Source organism: Pelmatolapia mariae, linkage group LG14, assembly GCF_036321145.2.
Source record: "Pelmatolapia mariae isolate MD_Pm_ZW linkage group LG14, Pm_UMD_F_2, whole genome shotgun sequence".
Taxonomy (NCBI): Eukaryota; Metazoa; Chordata; class Actinopteri; order Cichliformes; family Cichlidae; genus Pelmatolapia; species Pelmatolapia mariae.
The window spans coordinates 23,614,994-23,634,169 of NC_086239.1; the positions used below are offsets into that span (position 1 = coordinate 23,614,994).

At 41.7% G+C, this 19,176-nt stretch overlaps 3 protein-coding genes across 9 annotated transcripts in view; 2 read left to right on the top strand and 1 right to left on the bottom strand.

The window, feature by feature from the left end:
- Window positions 1-397: 397 nt before the first annotated feature.
- Window positions 398-5,685, bottom strand: actmap (actin maturation protease). Of its 4 annotated transcripts, none has more exons than XM_063493541.1 (8): window positions 5,301-5,685; window positions 5,140-5,183; window positions 4,842-5,050; window positions 1,975-2,043; window positions 1,630-1,754; window positions 1,279-1,408; window positions 1,104-1,174; window positions 398-989 (listed from the first exon to the last, which is right to left on the bottom strand). In XM_063493541.1, exons 3-8 carry the CDS (start codon window positions 5,027-5,029, stop codon window positions 658-660), a joined length of 915 nt encoding a protein of 304 aa, XP_063349611.1. In that variant the 5' UTR covers window positions 5,030-5,050; window positions 5,140-5,183; window positions 5,301-5,685; the 3' UTR covers window positions 398-657. The 4 variants fall into 4 exon arrangements, with proteins under 4 accessions (XP_063349611.1, XP_063349609.1, XP_063349612.1 ...); XM_063493539.1 differs by having other exon boundaries at window positions 4,842-5,055; XM_063493542.1 differs by lacking the exon at window positions 5,140-5,183.
- Window positions 5,686-5,758: 73 nt separating this feature from the next.
- Window positions 5,759-8,474, top strand: snrpa (small nuclear ribonucleoprotein polypeptide A). 3 transcript variants are annotated; one of them, XM_063493396.1, is made up of 7 exons: window positions 5,759-5,815; window positions 6,126-6,209; window positions 6,357-6,529; window positions 6,618-6,788; window positions 7,475-7,651; window positions 7,749-7,837; window positions 7,924-8,474. In XM_063493396.1, exons 2-7 carry the CDS (start codon window positions 6,137-6,139, stop codon window positions 8,081-8,083), a joined length of 843 nt encoding a protein of 280 aa, XP_063349466.1. In that variant the 5' UTR covers window positions 5,759-5,815; window positions 6,126-6,136; the 3' UTR covers window positions 8,084-8,474. The 3 variants fall into 3 exon arrangements, with proteins under 3 accessions (XP_063349466.1, XP_063349467.1, XP_063349465.1); XM_063493397.1 differs by having other exon boundaries at window positions 5,775-5,815; window positions 6,129-6,209; XM_063493395.1 differs by lacking the exon at window positions 5,759-5,815 and having other exon boundaries at window positions 5,892-6,209.
- Window positions 8,475-12,776: 4,302 nt separating this feature from the next.
- Window positions 12,777-19,176, top strand: part of LOC134641328 (protein jagged-1b) — a 65,344-nt gene continuing 58,944 nt past the window's right edge. For both annotated transcript variants that reach the window (XM_063493708.1, XM_063493709.1), the window contains exon 1: window positions 12,777-13,561. In XM_063493708.1, the coding sequence (XP_063349778.1) occupies window positions 13,403-13,561 (159 nt within the window). In that variant the 5' untranslated portion in view covers window positions 12,777-13,402. The remainder of the gene's footprint in view (window positions 13,562-19,176) is intronic.

Consider the following 19,176-nt stretch of genomic DNA (forward strand, 5'->3'; position numbering starts at 1 on the left):
GCACCTTCACACACTCACAAATGTAAATAAAAAATATGCTTTCTCTTTACCGTTTATGCTATTTTAGATTTATAAATAAGCTTATGCTTTCGTGCATATTTCAGGATGTCAGTGGGGCAGTTTGAGCTCTTGTTGGCAGAGTTGGGACTGGTGGAGGTAGAGGAATCTTTTCAGAGAGCCAATTGACCCGGAGCAGCATCCAGCTGTGCATCTGACGTAAAATAGTATTACGTTACTATTAAGTATATCATTGCGTATTCGATACTGTGCTATGAGCATGCTTTTTGCCAAAAGCAGTGATCTGATTGAAAAATCGGAAAGATTGAGCTTGGTTCGAAAAAATAAATGTTCCAAACAAATTCCTCCAGAGAAATTACACGGTCTGTCTCCTTAACTGTTTATTAAAATCCGTTAAGGTGGTGTAACAGGCAAAAATTACATGAACACTGTTCCTCTCCAAATAAATTGTGGATATTCTAAAAAAATATATAGCTTTTACAGTTAAACTGACACAATCCTTGTTAGTGGAAAATTATAAGACGACTACACATTTTACAAAAACAGTGACCAGAGCATGGCTGAACATGTGGGCGTGGCTTCTCCCTGATAACCCTTACTTTAAAGCCCTTTTAATTAAATAAATAATGTGTGTCTGCTTCACTGTGTGGACCTTGTGTGGAGCATCACCGCCTTTCCAGCCAGACCGGCCTCCACCCCTCCTTTGGGAACCACATACTTGGTGCCATCACTGGCTCTCTGAGGGTCCATCATCTTTAGCTGCTCATTGCTCTGAGCTACAGTGTCCAAACTCCACAGCTGGTAGCGCAAGCTTTTACCTTGCTTAGCGAGGATGTAAACATCTCTGAGTGCCGTGCTGCCGGCGGGACAAGATGAGCTGCTGTCGGCGGCGAGGTAGAGCCACGGCAGAGAGGGATCAGGCTGAGCGTGCTCGTTACTCACACTCCCCTGGTCCACACCGAGGAGAACACCTGGAATGAATAAACTCTGTTACTGTGTGGTCTGATTAGTCAAACTAGGCTCACTTTAAGGGAAATCCTACATAATAAACCCTGCCTTAGGTTAGGTTAGCTATTCATTCTTACCTGAAGCAACTGCCCAGTGCGCTCTGTGGCCACTACGCTGGCACGGCTCATGGTTGTAATCCTCGTCATAGCTGTAAAAACTGTCAAGGAGTTTTGCTTTTCTCTTTAATCACAAATCCAAATCTACTGCCTTTCCTTCACAGCAACCCTTTCCCCATGGTTTGGTCCAGGATACGGGATGAGAACAGGCTGTCTCCCCCACAGGTGTGAGATGATGGCTGCAGCATTATTACCACTCAGACCCCCTGAAAGGAGCTTGGCCTTGCAGCCACACACCTCTTCTGCCAGCAGGGCCATATTGTCAGCTGACAAAATAAAAAGCTTAATGAGAACATAAAGAAACCAAAATTCACCAGCTTGAAACTGAACGTTTACTTGCTTGTGAAACATTAAATTAAATATCGGCTGCAAAATGTGTCATAAAGTTCCAAATGTTTAATCACAGCCTCCACCTGTTTCTTTTGTGCTATTTTTTTGCTCCCAAATACAAACAGACCTGAAGAGTTCACACATTTTTATTTTATACCCGAGAACATTTCACCCTGAGCCGTGTATCCCCTGCTCAGAGCTGTCTGAACCACCGTCTCCATGTCGACACTCAGCCGCGGCTGCTGTAGGTGAGCAGCCATCCACAAAGCCACCAGACCACACCTACAAGGTTACCAGAAATAACACACTGAACAAATATGTCACCCACTCACGTAAAAGAATTCAGGTAAACCAAATAACTCAATAATAAAAACAATAAAATACTACAGAAGTTTAAAATTGTTGTGGAAACAGGCGTGCTATGCAACATACTTCTTAGCCAAAAATAGATTGAGTTGTTTAGTGACAGGTATTACAGTGACGCTTCACTTTAATGACTTACTGTGGACCATCTTGAATGAGTGAAGGCACGTAGGTGTTCGCCAGAATCCACTGCAGGTCCTTCCTGAAACTGAAGAACAAACAAATGGCACTGCATAACATGAAGGCATGGAGTTTGTTAACCGTTTATCTGATGCACTTACACAAATGCAGAAATTTGTACAAAAGAAAAAGTTTTTTTCTCAGCCATGAATCAATTCTAAGCATCAGTTCCATGGGCTGTGTCACATCATCTGCATCAAAACTGTAGCAGTTTACAGCATGTGAGTGTTTCCTATCCCCAACTGTTTCTAATCCCTGCTTTCTGATTTCTTTATAGTCACGTGTTAATCAGCTGGCTGATAACTGTATTGGCTGCCAAGGTTTCAGGATACTTTGAGGAGTCAAATGCCAGCATTGTAAAAAGCTTCTTTCACAGGACTATCATATACAGTACTGTGCAAACGTCTTGAGCCACCCTTCATTTCATCCCGTTTTGCTATAAAATTTGAAATAGGTTGTCTTTGGATGATGGCTGCGTTTCATTCAATTCAATTGAATTCAGTTTTATTTATACAACACCAAATCACAACAACAGTTGCCTCAAGGTGCTTTATATTGTATGGTAGACCCCACAATAATACATAAAGAGTAAAACCCAACAATCATACGACCCCCTATGAGCAGGCACTTTGGCAACAGTGGGAAGGAAAAACTCCCTTTTAACAGGAAGAAGCCTCGAGCAGAACCAGGCTCAGGAAAGAGCCGCCATCTGCCGTGACCGGTTGGGGTGAGGGGAGGAAGACAGGACAAAAGACATGCCGTGGAAGAGAGCCAGAGATAAGTAATAAGTAATGATTCAATGCAGAGCGAGAAAGGTGACTAAAGAAGCACTCAGTGCATCATGGGAATCCCCCAGCAGCCTACACCTATTGCAGCACATAGTTAGTGCTGGATCAGGGTCACCTTTATTCCACTGACAGTGTGTTTGGAATCATTGTCATGCTGAAAATGAATCTGTTGCCAGTTAGATGCTTTCCAGATGGTACTGATAGTGGATCAAAATGTGATGGTATTTTTCTGCATTTATAATTCCATCTCGTGTAATTCGGCATACCTCAGCCTTTTCTCCCTGTTTTCCTTCCTTAAGAACAGCTTCTTGAAAGCCACCCTTTCAGTGAGACCATTTCTGATGAGGCTTCAGTGAACAGTAGATGGGTAAACTGAAAGGCCAGATCCATCTGATACTGGTTCCAGTCTTTACTGGATTTTTTCTTATTTTACAAGGACATTGCTTTCAGATATTTTTCATCTGCTAAAGTTTTTTAGGCCTTTCACTTCTTTTGTCTTCTATTTTGCAATTTTCTCAAATATTTAAGAACACACTACACACCAAGCAAAAATACTATTTTATGTCTGCCAATTGTATTATCTGACACTTTTTCATAGATTCAACTAAAGAAATGGGAACAAATTATGTGTTTATATAACAGGCTGCTAGTAACAAAGTGCCCAAAGATACAATTTAAAATAAGTACTTTTCCAAGTTGTCTGTAATGTGACTCACACTGACAACGGTTTGAGTTAGGTTCCCTTTTTTATGCTATGATTCATAGGTCATTATTAAGTTGCACAAAAAAGATTATTCCTCTGAATAAATGTCAAATGGGAGGACTGGACTGAGAATGAGTGGAAAAAGCAGCCAGTGTCCAAAGAAAAACTTTTCAAAGACCTTCAGAAAGTCTGAAGAACTATTGTTTAATACCACTTTAAAAAATGACAAGAAGGTCTCACTCTTGGCTCAGGACTTGTGAGATTCATTTTCATCACTGCAAGCTAGTTAAGGTCTCTCTTTACTTTACTGTAATTTATAATTAGAGCCATTTAGGTATATTAGAGTTATTTGTTATATTTTGTAACTTTGTAGCATTATTTCATTTAGTTTAGCTAGTCACTGTTCTTACCATCTTGGAGCAGCTGTGATCACATAATTACCTGTGTGATTAATAAAGTATCCTGATTCTGATTGTGGGACACTTATCGACTCACAAGCTCATCCGTTCAGACACCTGACCAGGATGCCTTCAGGACAATACAGGAGAGGTATTTTGGGCCAGCCCAGGACACACTGAAGAGATTATATCTCTGAGATTTTCCCGAGCAAACCCACTGTCCCCTCAGGAGAGATGGAGGAAGATGAGACGGAGGTCTGCTGCCCCCACCACCCACATAAGTGGCAGAAAATAGATGCATATATTGCTCTGTCGATACTTTATCTCACTGCTCACCGGTTCTGGATTATATAACTGTACATTCGGAGATGTGTCCTGGTCCGTGGGTTTTGTTATGTTTTAGGTTTTCTGGACTTTAGATTTCTTTTCACTGTTATTCCTTAAGATTCTTGTTTTTTAAGCTTGTTACTTTAATTCTGGTTTATATTGGTTATTAATAGGTAACTCTTTGTTTAGCCTAGCCTCTCCAAGTGTCTTCTTGTATCTTGTAGTTAAGTTGTTGTCTCTGTGTTAGGTGTCCCTCTGTTACATTACTCACTTGGTGAAAATCCTTGCCTCTTATGTTTGGTTTTTACTTCCCGTGTCTTTGATTAGTTTAACCGCATGGTTGTGTTGTTTGTCCCTAAAAACATCATCAAAGATCAGTTATCACAGTCATGGCTGATTATGCTGCACATGGATTTTTAATCAATAACCTCTATAGCTGTGTTGGCAGATGAAACATTTGAACTGCACAATGGATCTGCTTGATCAATTTGAGCATGACTGTGTGTGACAAATGTCTGCCAAGCATGTGAGCATTTTATTAAAAATAAAATTCATGTGCAGATTTAGCAATTTTCCACACAAAGCTAAAACATCCATGATAAAACCTGACCTGGTCTCCCTCTGACTGATCAGCAAGCAAGCCTCTGTGTGATCTCCCTCTACAGCACTCCTACTGCTGGCTATAGTCTGATACAGCTTCTTCTTTGGTGCTGACGTTTGAGGTGGTGTACATGGAACAGGTGGAGGAGGTGGAGGCGGTGGAAGTGGTGGAGGTGGCAGGGAGCATTCCATTGACATCTTCTCCTATCCTGAGGAATTCTGGACTGAGAAAGTAGAAATTAGTTAGAAAACGGGGGCAAGCTACAGCAAGCCCATATAAACAGTGTGATTATAGAACCTGCAACTACCTGCCCAGCTTCGACTTCTTCTTATAATAAGCTAATAACTAAACCTGTCAACATACAGGACCAAATGACGGACGTTATTCGATGTTGGAGACTATTTTAGTGCAAACTGGTGTGCAGAAATGATATACAAGCACTTCGTTTATGGTCTTTTGCACACTTACCCCACACCCACTTATCTAACTAGCAAAGCCAGCTAACAACACCCGGCTTGTCCCCATATTTGGCAGTACTACTCTCGCGCTGCGTCTTCTTCTTCTTCTTCTTTGTGTAGTCACACCTCAGGAACATAGAAACATACCGCCCTCCAGTGCATCTAAATTATCTCAATACCAACTGCAAAATTAATACATATGACTCTAACTGCTAGTTAAATATGAAGCTAAAGATAAATTATAAGAATTTAAAAAAGCGCTAAGCTAACCCGGATAAAAATATGTGCCACACCATAATCTGAACTCTGAGAAGAATTGTATCAGAATGTCTGCCCCTATGTTATATTTTTATCCAAACCTGTGACACAAAATATTATGTTGCCAGAATGATTGGAAACAGCTACAACAGGAAAAATAATAATAATAAAATGGGACACGGAAGTTAAACATCGGAAGTTACGCTCGCATTGGTATCGCGAGAACAGAAAACGGGATTTGTGAAGACCGGGGTTTTCATTCATCAGGTAAGAACGTCGAGCTAAAGACTTGAATCGTTTATTTTCTTACAAAGAAACACTTCTTCCGCGCTTTCATGTACTTAAAAAATGCATTTGAGCTTTTTGTGACGATCTTAAGTATTTGGGTGATTAGTATATACATGTAAAACACCAAACAAAGTGCTAACTTGTAGTAGATAGCTTAAAGGCTAACCCTCCCCGTCACGTTTGGTGAGTGTTTGCTAACGATCGCTAGCTAGTTAGCTGCTTAGCATGTAATCTAAACTGTGCCTCAGACTGTCTCTAAAAGTAGAAACGTTCATCAAACGCTCATCAGCAGATTAAAGGATGGCCACCCCGGATGTCCGGCTCAATCATACTATCTACATCAACAACCTGAATGAGAAGATCAAGAAAGATGGTGAGGTTTGCACGTTGAAATCTCTTTCCGTTTAAATACGCACAACCAGACTAATCCTTTTATGTTTTGTGGTTTGTTTGGTTTTGTGTGTGTGTGTGTGTGTGTGTGTGTGTGTGTGTCTGTTTTTTTGATTTTATTTTACTGCAGAGCTGAAAAAGTCGCTGTACGCCATCTTCTCACAGTTCGGACAGATTTTGGATATCTTGGTGGCACGAAACATAAAGATGAAGGGTCAGGCCTTTGTTATCTTCAAAGAGGTTAACAGCGCCTCCAATGCGCTGAGATCCATGCAGGGCTTCCCCTTCTATGATAAACCGATGGTAGGGTAACTAAACACTGAATATCACACAACAGCTGCTTAGCATAGTTTATGTGTGTCACATGTGATCTTTCTGTTTGGTCCTGCAGCGCATACAGTATGCAAAGACTGACTCTGACATCATAGCTAAAATGAAGGGGACTTATGTGGAGCGTGACCGCAAAAAAGAGAAGAAGAAGATCAAAGGACCTGATGCCACTGGACCAAAGAAGGGTGTAGCTGGTGCAGCCATGGTTGCTGGCGTGCCTTCCGCTATGCCTGTAAGTGGAGCCAGAGCTGTTTTATTGGTTATTTTGGCAACTATCATGTATTCACAAGGGAGCTCTGAGCCAAAGTGTGGGCAGAGACACAAAGTATACAAACCCTGAGATTTCTAACTTTAATATGTTGGAAAATTCTTGTTTATTTTGTTCTATAGAGTAGATGTTTTATAGTAGATTCCTACTGTTTCCTGGATCACAGAATACCCTAAAGAAAGGCCACAGTTTGTCAGGTGTGTTTCTGAGACATTAATGAGCAACATGGGGGCTCCACAGGGGACTGTCCTGGGTCCATTGCTTTCTACATTGCATACAGCAGACTTCGATATATAGATACAGAAAATCATTCTCTACAAATGGCAGATGAGCTGTGTCAAACATATGAGTTTCCCTTTGTTATCAATAAAGTTGTTCTTATCTTATGGCTAAAACATGTTTTCAGCTCAAGTTGCAGAACAAAAAACATGAAACTGAATTGGGATGAACCTTTTAGGAACAATATTATTAAATAAGGAAACAAAAACAAAGGGAGAAAGTTTCTCCTGCATCTAGAACAGTTTGTGTGATTGAAAACTGACCTTATTTTCATTGACAAATGTAAGTAGTAGCACACACAATGAAATGAATGACCTCAGAAGAGGAAAATGGACATCTGGTTTTCTATTAACAAGTTCTTCACTCTTTAGGGAATGCCTCCAATGAGCCAGGCTCCCCGTATGATGCACATGCCTGGCCAGCCACCTTACATGCCCCCTCCAGGCATGATGCCACCTCCAGGGATGGCGCCTGGCCAGATGCCCCCTGGTGCCATTCCTCCTGGTCAGATGATGCCTGGGCAGATGCCTGGACAAATGCCCCAGCAGGTAGTGTTTTGTGACAGAGCATGTTGTGTCTTCATTGAATTTAATAAATTGGTATTTTTCTGGTTGATTGATTCTGATGTCCAATGTGTACTCGTAGGTTGCAGAAAATCCCCCCAATCACATCCTCTTCCTCACCAACTTGCCGGAGGAGACCAACGAGCTCATGCTGTCCATGCTCTTCAACCAGTCAGTAGCAACCCATTCTCTAGATCTAGTTTTGCACGCTTGTGTCTGTTATAGGCTGAGCCTAACTGTTGGTGTGTGCGTTTTAGGTTCCCAGGTTTCAAGGAGGTGCGTCTGGTCCCCGGACGCCACGACATCGCATTTGTGGAGTTTGAGAACGAGGTGCAGGCCGGAGCTGCACGAGATGCACTACAAGGCTTCAAGATCACACAGACGAATGCAATGAAGATTTCGTTCGCTAAGAAATAAGCTCTCAGGAAGGGTGGTCTTTGTTTCCCAACGTATAAACAGGTCTTTGTTTTTTAAACTTGCAGTAAATCTGACTGTGATTTATTCTTAGAAATTGACTTTCAGGGTTGCACGTAAGTATGTGTCAAGCTGCTGTTTTTTTAACGTGCCACATTGACAGAACTCTTTAAAAATAAAGGACAAACATATGTGAGTTTTGTATCCTATTGATAGAAAACTTACATATGTAGAAGGGTTTTGTTTTTTTTTGTTGTTTTTTTAGCTTTACATCAAAATCCACAAGCAGCTTGATATGTCTTCTACATTTGTCATAAAGCATTGCACCCAGAGTCTGGTTTACCAGACATTGTACCTGGAGCTTTTCTTTCTTTTTATAAATAAAACTGTGTTCTAAGAATGTGCTGCTCTTCATTTAAGCTGCAGTTTGAGCTTTCTGCCAATAGGTGATGCTTTCTCTCCTCTTGTGTTAAACATTTTCTCTCAAGTCCCTGTAGTCAAAAGGATCTCATGTTTAAACAACTTCAGCTGCACAACATGTAGAAGGAGAAACCAGCGTTGAAAAAACCCTTTTCTTTCAGAATACTAATGCCATGTGCTGCAGTCTGAAGTTAGACTGATCTGCAGAAAATTTAGTTCTTTGGAGTCTTCTGATTATTACAAAGCATGGAAACTTTATGGGACTCCATATAATTCACCGTAGCCATCCTGCTTGTAAAATAAATGCACTGGAATCTCATTTAGTTTGTGCTTTGAAGTAGAACGTCGATCAACGTAGATCTCTGAAGCCATTTTCTTTCCCTGTATTTGGCATTAATCATTGGTATATTATTTAATGGATGGCTGGTGTTGCATTGTTGCAGCGTTTTGTCATCTGCTCCCCCAACAAATGCTCGCACGCTATTACGCCTCCAAAACTGCAGTGTTCGTGTTGAGACTGGTGTTGTTGAAATGAGATAATGAAGCTGCTAATTGAAGATGTGTGAATGTGCTTCTCAAACTGCAGTATAATTGTTTTTGTGTTCTAGCCAGTAGTACATACCTGTCACAGATGTGAGGGCTGCTTTTGTAGAAAAAGGGTTCTGCTGCATTTCAGAACAAAGATATTATTTTTAGAGGATCATTGTATTATGAAGCAAACATGAAAACAGACATTTGATTCTCTGGACACTTGCGTGAATATTTTGTTTTCTACTCTACTAATTTTTTTTTTCGGATGAAAATTGTGCATTAAGTCACAGCATAACATTAAAACAGGAAGGCTTGTTGCTGAAAATGGGCCTCCGTACAGCTGTGTAGATATTTTACGGCGATTTGATTTATCATTGAACCTAGTTTATACAATTTCTAGTATTTCAAAAAACAAAGGGTAGGTGGACCTGAAGTTTTAGGTTGTTCAATAGTGATAACTGGATAAACTCTATACTGGGTACTGTTAGGTACACCTTGCTAGTATCTATCCGTTCATGCTATGCATTCAACAAGGTGCTGGGAACATTACTGACAGATTTTTTTCCATGTAGCATCACACATTTGCGACTCTCCTGGTTCATCACATCCCAAAGGCCCTCTATTGGATTGAGATCTGGTGACCCAAAGCATGATAAGAAAATATCCCCCACACCGTTACACCATCACAATCAAACTCATCATACGAGGCAGGAAAGATGCATGGTTCATATTATATTTACTCCAAATTCATCTGACTACTCTCTGAATACCAAAAAGTTGATGTGGGTGAAATCCAATGAAATGTTTGTGAGGCAACATCCCAGAAGATCAGCAGTTTCTGTAATACTCAAACCAGCCTATCTACCGGCCACAGTGACACACCCAAAGTCACTTAATTCACCTTTCTTCCTCCTTCAGATTTTCTGTTTGAACTTCAGCAGGTTGTTCTGACCATGTCTACATGCCTGAATGCAGTGGCTTACTGCCATGTGATTGGATGATTGAATATGTGCATTATTGTATTTAATGAAGGGACGGATGAGTGTATATTTTCATTTAAGTTTAAAATGCTGTCATGTAAGTGCAAAAAAGGTTTTTCTGTAATGTTCTGTAAGTAACATAAAATTAGGTGGGTAAACAAAAGTAGCTTAGAATCATGGACAATATGAATTATTGTCTCAGTAAATTCTTATTGTCTATTTTCCTCTCAGCCTTCACATGATATGTTTGCAGACATGCTAATAAGGAGCACGTCCTCCTCTCACAGACTAGATTCACGAACGTCAGACAGAGTGACGTGTGAATTAGGCCTGAAAGGCTTAATTTAGACTCTCACTATCAGCTGTGCCCGGTGTACACAGGGCCTCCCTGTTATGGGCTTAAACTGTGCCCTGAGTAATTGTCTTCAGGTCAGCTCAACAGTGTACACAGAAATCCACATTCTTCTGCAGTTTCCCAAGCCTTTCCACACTCCCTTATTTTGCCTTGAGAAAGCACTGACCTCAGCCACCAGGGCGCCGTGCGTGTGTGTGTGTGTGGCATGAATTTGGCAACATGCCTAGTGCCTTCCCATTCACCAACACAGTAATCTTTCAGAGACTGAAAGGCAGCTTATACTTATCCAGCAGCTTATGCGTGGAAGTTGTGCCTGTCAGTATCACTTAAAAAATAAATAAATAAACAAATCATCTCTTAAATATTTTTAGTTTGCAAAGTATGGAAGAAATATAGTATCATCAGAATTCAACTATTTTTAGACATTGAATTTATAACACTGAATTTTTATCCTCCAAATTTCCCTGCAAAAATTCACCTGCAAAAAATTCAACTGCAAAAATTCACCTGCAAAAAATTCATACTGTGTAGCTAAACTTCCTAAACCTTCAGATATGTAGGCTACTTTCAATTAAAGAGAAGCATCCCAAGTTTAGAGGATAAAACTTCAGTTTCACTTTAAAAGTTTTGCCTCTATTTCACAGTTTGTAGTGTAAACAGAAAACATGGGAAGTAAAGAAAGGACGGTCACATGCATCATAAGCTGAACTGATATTGAATTTGCATAATCCTGCATAGTGGAGGAAAGAAAAGACCGTAATTTGATTTCTGAGTGGAAAAATGAAAGTTCTTCTGTTTTTTGAGTTCTTTAATTTAATGTGTTTTTGGTTTCAGTTAAGAAAATAACAGAAATTCATTTAGATAGAGGTTAGTGGATATTTTAGAGCTAATGTTCTGTTTTTATGCTTATTTTCTCTGTATGGTCCATTATTTGTTTGTGGATGAAAGTGGATGAAAAAAAAATTATTACACATGTGGAAATCAAATCTGATCTAAGCTCATTCTAAAGACCCCGAGGAAGCAGGTTACTTATTTATATGCATTATTTATTAGTGTTACATTTTGATTAAATAACTCCTAAATGTGTTTTTTATCCTAATTTGAAATGAGCCATGTTTTCAAGGCCGTTTAAATAGTGTTAAAATAAATAAATAAATCTGCCTTTTCAAATCCTGCGCAAGAAAACGCGTATTGACCATTAGATGGAGCTAAATGCACAACTAACTGCATATCCGCTATGTAGGCACCAAGAAAGCAAGTGAAAGGATTACTTTTTTGTGAGTCTTCTTCTTCAGGTGAGCCACACACGGCAACCTCTGCGCAGACCCAGTGATGCACGTGTGTTTCCGAATGCTTGGTTAGAATTCAGCTCGTGCTTCGAGGTCACTGCTTCCCCCATGCAAATTAAGCCTCTGCTCCTCAAGAGCCCTCTGTTCCGCTCCGGGGTCAACGCGGAGAGCCAAGCCGCGGAAACACCAGCGGTTGTCAGGGAAGCTCTTGAGCAACAAGCCCGTGATAGACTTTAAGATGGAGAAGGGGGGAGGAGGGAGAATCTCATTAGATTTTCTCTGATAAAGAAGGTGCATTGTGTGGAGGTCTTGGGTCCAACAAGACGAGAACTAGAGGACTGGAGGAGATGTGGAAAATATGTGTGCCATGTGACCGGTGCCAATATTCAAAAGATGCCTACACACCCTACAGTTCTCTTTTATATTTATGCGCTCAGGCGGTTAGTATTTGCAACCCGGCGGCTCCATTAAGCACCAGCGTGTGTGAACACTTTTCAGAGCCGCAGCTGTCGAAACAAGTTCAATCATAAAAGTGGGTTCGATTATAACATGCCATAAGAAATCAGTCTGCAGGTGGGTGAGAACTGCGTAAGCACTTTTGCCCTGTGCGTCCTGACCAGCAGAAGCCGCTTCACACCTTTCCCGTAGGCGTGCAAGTCTGTTTGTCTTTTGTAAACAAATTTTAGTACATCATCCGCAACAGCACGGGTGTTTTAACTAAGCTTGAAGGACAAATCGTTTCTATTCACAGGCCTGAGCAGAACTGTGAGAACAGTTCTGCCAAGCTGAGCTTTGAAGTGTTCCGTGGACTGCAGAGGTTTGAAACTGGAGGAGAGGAACCAGTGAGGCACAACAAAGGACAGAGGGGAAACAGAACACTCAGGAGAGGATAAAAGAGATGCGAAAAGCATTCAGAATACTCTCACACGTAAATATGGCATTGAAAAAAAAAGAATGTTGGTCAAAGTGTGTAGAGAGAGAAAGGGGGATGAGAGCCCCGTGCGCTCTGGGAACCATCCGGACAAGGAGTGGAAGACGGATATTCCCTGCCCCAGGACACACCCTCATGCTCTCTCTCTCCCTCTCATTGTTTCCCACAGTGACTCCGTGGCCGCCAGCCTTCGTATCGGGTTTACAAATGACCAGCCAGCCGCTCCAATGACAAGAACACAAAAGTGAAATCATTCCGCCGGGGAGAAGCAACTTTGGTCGCTGCTTTGGTCACACACTCATCAAGAAATAGGATTCATACGATTGTCCCCTCTCCATATTATCTCTGAGAGTGGATTAAGCTTTGAGAGAGACAGGAGATGAAGAGAGAGTATCAGCTAATTGGGATGTGAGTTCAAGTCAAGTGAGCCGGCAGATTGGACCCGTAAAGCCTCTTAAGGCAGGTGGTGGTGGGAGGAATACACCAAGGGGAGTTTGTGTTTGTGAGAAGCGTGCGTTTGTGTGCATGTGTCATTCCCAGAGGAAACCTGCCTTGGTCACAGCAGCAAGGGAGGGGTTGATCAGGTGTGCGCGCGAGCGTGTGTAGGTGGGTTGATTGCAAGGAGAGATCCAAGCTGAGACAGAGTTATGGTTTCTCCGGTCTGGACGCGATGAAGTGGCTTTGCGGGAGTTTCAGGGTTTAAGACCGGCGAGGAGGAGTAGAGCTGGGCGGACGGAGGACACTGGAAGAGAGGAGGAGGGGGGACACCACCGCCACCAAAGCGCACAGCACGGTCCCCAGTCCCTTGATGCAGGGATGGAGAGCTCACGGGTGCACGGGATAACTCGGAAGAATCTGAGGAGCAGAGGTGAAAAGCTCAACGGAAAGCCAGACATGAGAGCCGGGCGACACCAGGGACACTTCCACCTGCCGCGGACTGTGATTTTTTTCGTCGCGCTCACGGTGCAAACGCAGGTAAGCCACCGATTAAGTGCTATTTCGGGCTGCATGCACTTAAACGCCCCACGCTGACTCGCAACTATGGTTCTGTCTGTTTTTTAAATGAAAGCTGAGAGAAAAATACTCAGGAATAAAGTCCACGCACAGTGTCCCTTTATGCTGCCCTCTTTCTGCTCCTGCATGGCGCTGTGCCCACCTGTTGTTTCAGCCCGCTGGTGTATTATCCCAGGCAACAGAGAACGACTGTAATCCAATTTTAGAAGCACTGGATGCAAATATCAGAACAAAAATGCGCCTTTGCGACAGACGGTAAAAATCACATATATATTTTTTTCTTGAATGAAAAAGTCAGTCAGTGTGCCACTGTTTGCCAAACAAAGACATGTCATGATAACACAAATCAATCACATTAGTGACATGTAGTCGATGAATATGATTTATTCCATCATTTTCTGCTAAATAATGATTCTTAATCCCTTTTCATTCACTTTGGTATATCCTCGATCATTAATTACGCATAAATAACACCTAAATTTCACACCGCACCCCTGTTAAGGTATTTTCCTTATTCACGGATCAGTAAATGAGTGAAAGCATCTTCATTTTTAGGCTCTTTGGTTGCTGCTTTGTCCATTTCATATATTAGTAACCATTCTCAGGTGTGGTCTGATTGTCTTATTTTCTCTCTGTCTGCATGGCTGCATGTATGCACGCTTTCTTTTTGGTCTAACAGCAAAGTTCATTAATGACTGCAACAGCCTGCATAAATACTTCTGAGAAGGTGGTTATAACATTATGAGGACAATTTGTGGCTGTATTAAAGCTCTGGATTTTATTCCAGTGTTGTTTTGAGCATGAAAGCGTAAACAAGCAAAAATATTGTTCCCCTTTTCCCCCATGAGCTCTCAGGCAGCTGCTGGTCTTGTCACAATGTGTCTGATGTGTGACAGCGCTCACCAGTAGCAAGACCAGGCCCAGGGGTGCTCCGAAGCGTGCATGTGTGCACACATGTGAGTGCATGTTTTTTAAACACTGAGCTCACATCCAGCATCTGTGTCCTGGGTGTGTGTGGAGCCCGGGGCCACAGCCTTATAGACTCCGGGGCGTGTGAATGTTGAACATTCAGGCAGCTCTGCGTGCCTCTCTGTACCTCTGCAACCCTTTCACAGCTGACGAACAACACACCCTGCTCTCTCCATTCTCCGACTGCACTGCAGTGTGAAGCACACACTCAAGATCCTTTGCATCTGCTGGTGCCCATTTATAATGCAGAGAACGGGGGATGTTTCAACCTGCAGTTCATAAATGAGGCTTCTTGACACTCCAGCAGTCCTTATGTGTTGTCTATTGTGCCATGCTCACACTGCAGTACGCAAAGCATTTATGTTTCGCTAAATTAGGATGTCATTTTCAAACTGCAGCTGAGTTTTAAAATAAGATTGGATGAAATTTATGTGCACATCATTTCTGTTTGAATGCTGAGCAAAATGCAGTTCATAAAGTGAATCAGCGAAAAGAGGATTTCGACATTTAAATAAACAAACACTTAGAAATTTATCATCCGCACAATGCTTGAAGCATCCACCCAGACAGAATTTCAGTGTGATTGAAGATCCTGACCGTGACTTAACCGCAATACTGTGACAGTAAGAGACTGCAGTTATCAACAAATAGTTAAAATGCCTCTCACACAGTACCATACATCTTCAAATACCCTATTTTGTCTGGACAGTAACTGGGAAATCAAAGATATCACAATCTCATAAGACAAAGGAATCAATCATAGACTGCTTGTTATGAATAGGGTTGCCAAAAATGCAAGGCTCGTTAAATAATCAGTTCATAAAATATCTGATGCAGTTTCACAGTGGCATTTAAAGTGCCACAGAAATATGCTTGAAATCAATGATGCCTTTCTGAAGAAACTTGTTGGCCTTGAGTACAAAGAAAGTCTCGCTTAAATGGCTCACAGCGAGCTCTGTGGAGTTCGTCGAATAGTAGCATTTATTCCATGACAGTAGAAGAGTCAACAGATCATTTTCCGAGCCTTGAATGTCTTTAGGTAGAGAGGATTGTGACTTTTGTCCCTTAGAGAGCTTTAAACTGACCAAGCTCAGTTTCAGAGACGGGCCGAGCTTCGGCTTGGCTCTCTCTCTCTCTCTGTTTCCCCTTCTCCCTCTCTCCCTCTGAGCGCTGAAATGCTGGTATGCAGGGAATGGCTTAGGCAGCGAGTGGAGGAGAGGAAGAAAGGAGGATGCAGAGTGATGAGCGCCACTGTATCTCCACAAGCCTTTTGATGTAGACAAGTTCACCCCACCTCCCTCCACCACCACCACCACCACCATTACCCTGCGACCCCTCCCATTTCACCCCTTTCAGCTCTGGGACAGGGTGCAGGCAAGGGACACAAAACCCAGTAACAATGGGGCGACTGAGACTGTGGCTCAGCGCTGGGCGGCCTGGCTCTGGCTAAGCAGACATATGAGAGTTTCCAAGTCTCGGTGATTGCTGTCCATGATTGAATGCACCACACCTCTGGGAATACACGACTTAGATCCTTGGCTGTAATGAGGTGTCACCAGCTCATTGTTTCAGATAGAAAGCCCAAACACTGTGAATTATTTACATTTATTCATCAGTGAGGGTTTAAGGACAAACTGATACAACAGTGGCCTTATTTTGGTGTTTTCTGTTGTTGGATAAAGCCAAAACCACAGAGAGGAGCACATATGCACACTAACAGACACACACAGACACACACACAAATGCACACACGCACATACCTGACCCTTGTGCTCTGAGACTCTCAGGGGGTCTTGTTAAGTCTAGAGTGTGTGTGAGAGGCTGTGCGGTTTGTGTGTGTGTCCCCTCTTAACCCATCCCTAAACAGGGAGGGAACACAGAGAAGAGAAAAGGAGGCAGATAAAAGTGAGGATGGCAACAATGTAGAAAATGGCTGATGGCTGCAGAAAGAGAAATGACAGGAGCGTCAAAGCTTGTTCTCAGATAGAGAAACAAGTGAAGTGGAGGAGGAGGGGAGAAAAAGCGTGTGAGCAGGATCCCAGTGTCATTGCCCCCTGGGAAGGGGAAGTGAGAAATAAGAAGGGAGTGGTGGTGGCACACAGGAAGACTAAAGAAAGAAAGACAAGAGCCAAAGAAGGGCGAGTTCAAAGATAAAAGCTAGTGCTGTTTAATCCCTCGGTAATTTAGGGAACATCCCTGTTCCCCCAAAAGTTGGCACGCTGTGAGAAATGTAAATAAAAACATGGTGCAATGACACAGAATGATCATTTATTCTTTCATCTTCACACTGTAAGAATCTGAGAACTGAGGACATCAGTTTCTGTAGTTTTAACATAGTTAACATAGACTGTATATGAAAGATGGGTGTAGCCTCTGAGTTTTAATAATGGATTGCATTTATATAGCACTTTTCTAGGCACCCAAAGCGCTTTACAATTCCACTATTCATTCACTCTCACATTCACACACTGATGCAGGCAAACCACAGTTGTAGCCACAGCTGCCCTGGGGCAGACTGACAGAAGCGAGGCTGCCATATCGCGCCATCGGCCCCTCTGGCCAACACCAGTAGGCGGTAGGGTAAAGTGTCTTGCCCAAGGACACAACGACCAGGACAGAGAGAGCTGGGGGATCGAACCGGCAACCTTCCGGTTAGAGATGAGCTTCCCAACCACCTGAACCACAGTCGTTTTAAACAATAAGCCTTAAAACTGCAGTTTTTGTAATGTCTAACAGGGGGCGACTTCTGTGGGTGCAAAAAGAAGCCTGGTTGTATAGAAAACAGCCCCTTTATCTGTAACCTCAGTAAAACACTTTCCTGATGAGTTTCTAGTCTTATTTAATGCAACATGGTGTTCATTTTGTAAATTATGAACTTAATGGAGTCCAAAAGGAGTATAAAGCAAGGTCTGCTGTAGGGTGGGCGTACCATGGATTTACAAATCGCTACTGTATGAGCATTTCATTTGGATTCTCAGTCAGATCCACCACCTGCTTGTTGAGTTGAATTTCTAAAGGAATCCAATGAGTGATCTACCAGCGCTTGAGATCATTTTTTTGAATTTGTATGGGGACAGAGATATTTTTCTATTTCATAATGTTGCCAAATGTTTTCCTTGGGTACCAGATCTGGAATTCAGGCAGGTGACTTAATCTCACTTTTACGACAAAACCATGCTCTTGAATGCTTTCTGAATTTAGTCTGTCTTGCAGAAAAAAGAAAACCTGCTGAGGAAAAATGATATTATCTGCAGCTGTATATGTTTCTCCTAAACCTGCATATTCAGTATTAATGGTACCTTCACTAATGTGCACTTATGCACCCCCATGCCATCACTGATGCTGGCTTTTTAAATCTGTCCTGATAAGGAACTTGATGGTCGCTCTTTTCTTCAGCTTGGAGGACAAAATTTTTCATTGAGCGAAGGTGGCAACGTTTCTGGATCTTATTTATATGTTGTTGCTTTTTTCCCTCTGCTTGTTAGGGCCAGTTCAATGGCCGATGTTCCTAAATCGATGAAGTTATTTATACTAAAAACTTAAGCTTTACTTCTAAAACCCCAGGCCTCTCGTAAATGCTCTTTTAATACCCAGTCATGTTACTTGTTATCTAATTATGAAATGTTCCACCAGGTCTGTTTCATTCTTTTCTTTTTGTGTCGCCCCCCCCATTCTAACTTCTTTCCTTAGTTTCAATATTTTTTCCCAGTTACATAATTTTACTTGTTGGCTTTGGATTATTTTCAGTCAAATATAGGTTTTTAATCATTTTTAAACTACCATGTTCTAGTATTTATATTCTACACAGCGTTCCAACTTTTTGGGAGACATTGGTTGTAAATGGAAACGTCTGTTTTTCTCTTCACTAGAGGTCAAACAAAGTTATGGGAATCAAAGTTATGTCATCATGTCTTTTTCCCCCCTTTTCTCTCTCTGTTGCTTGCTTTTTGAACGCTGTTGTCTTGTACGTACTGATAAACAGATGGTAGAGAGGAGACATGCAGGCCGCTGCTGATTCCCAGAGGCACTGAGACAGTACATTAGAGGAAACACGATAGCCGTCTCTCAAAGTTTCATTGCACATTTTTGTTTATTTTAACTATATGATGGTGTCTGAGTTAGTCAACCTCTATCATGTAAATTAATATCTAAACTATTAAATAACTGTGGATGAAATGCATAAATCAAGCTCAAGTGACAGACAGGGAGAACTTCTTTTTCTTATATGTTATAAACTGGTGGAATCACATAATAAACTTTAACATGAAAAATCTCACTGTAAAAAAATGTCTGCTCAACTGAAGTGATTGAATTCTGCAATAAGGGGAGGGAAGACATAGAAGCATCTGGTGAACCTGGTTATTTGTGTGAGGGTAATTGTTCAGTTTCAGAAATATTCCAGCTCTTAAAGTGAGTCTTTATAAATATTAAATATTACAGTTAGAGGAATAGTTTGACATTCTGTGAAATACACTTGCATTTGCTTTTTCGTATTATGTGGGTAAATTGATATTGCACTCTATCGTCTGCACTAAGGCTGTCGTGATAATGGAATTACAAATTTTAGACTGATACCCAGGAAAATGCTTGATAGTTATTACCATTTT

Bases quoted from the DNA above. Each gene is read 5' to 3' on its own strand.
- snrpa (XM_063493396.1), top strand. From the start codon at position 6,137: ATGGCCACCCCGGATGTCCGGCTCAATCATACTATCTACATCAACAAC. The intron at 6,210-6,356 runs GTGAGGTTTGCA...ATTTTACTGCAG, and splicing joins TGAGAAGATCAAGAAAGATG to AGCTGAAAAAGTCGCTGTAC. The intron at 7,838-7,923 runs GTCAGTAGCAAC...TGTGCGTTTTAG, and splicing joins CTGTCCATGCTCTTCAACCA to GTTCCCAGGTTTCAAGGAGG.
- actmap (XM_063493542.1), bottom strand. From the start codon at position 5,029: ATGTCAATGGAATGCTCCCTGCCACCTCCACCACTTCCACCGCCTCCA. The intron at 2,044-4,841 runs GTCAGGTTTTAT...TTTGTTCTTCAG, and splicing joins ATCAGTCAGAGGGAGACCAG to TTTCAGGAAGGACCTGCAGT. The intron at 1,755-1,974 runs GTAAGTCATTAA...GTAACCTTGTAG, and splicing joins CTCATTCAAGATGGTCCACA to GTGTGGTCTGGTGGCTTTGT.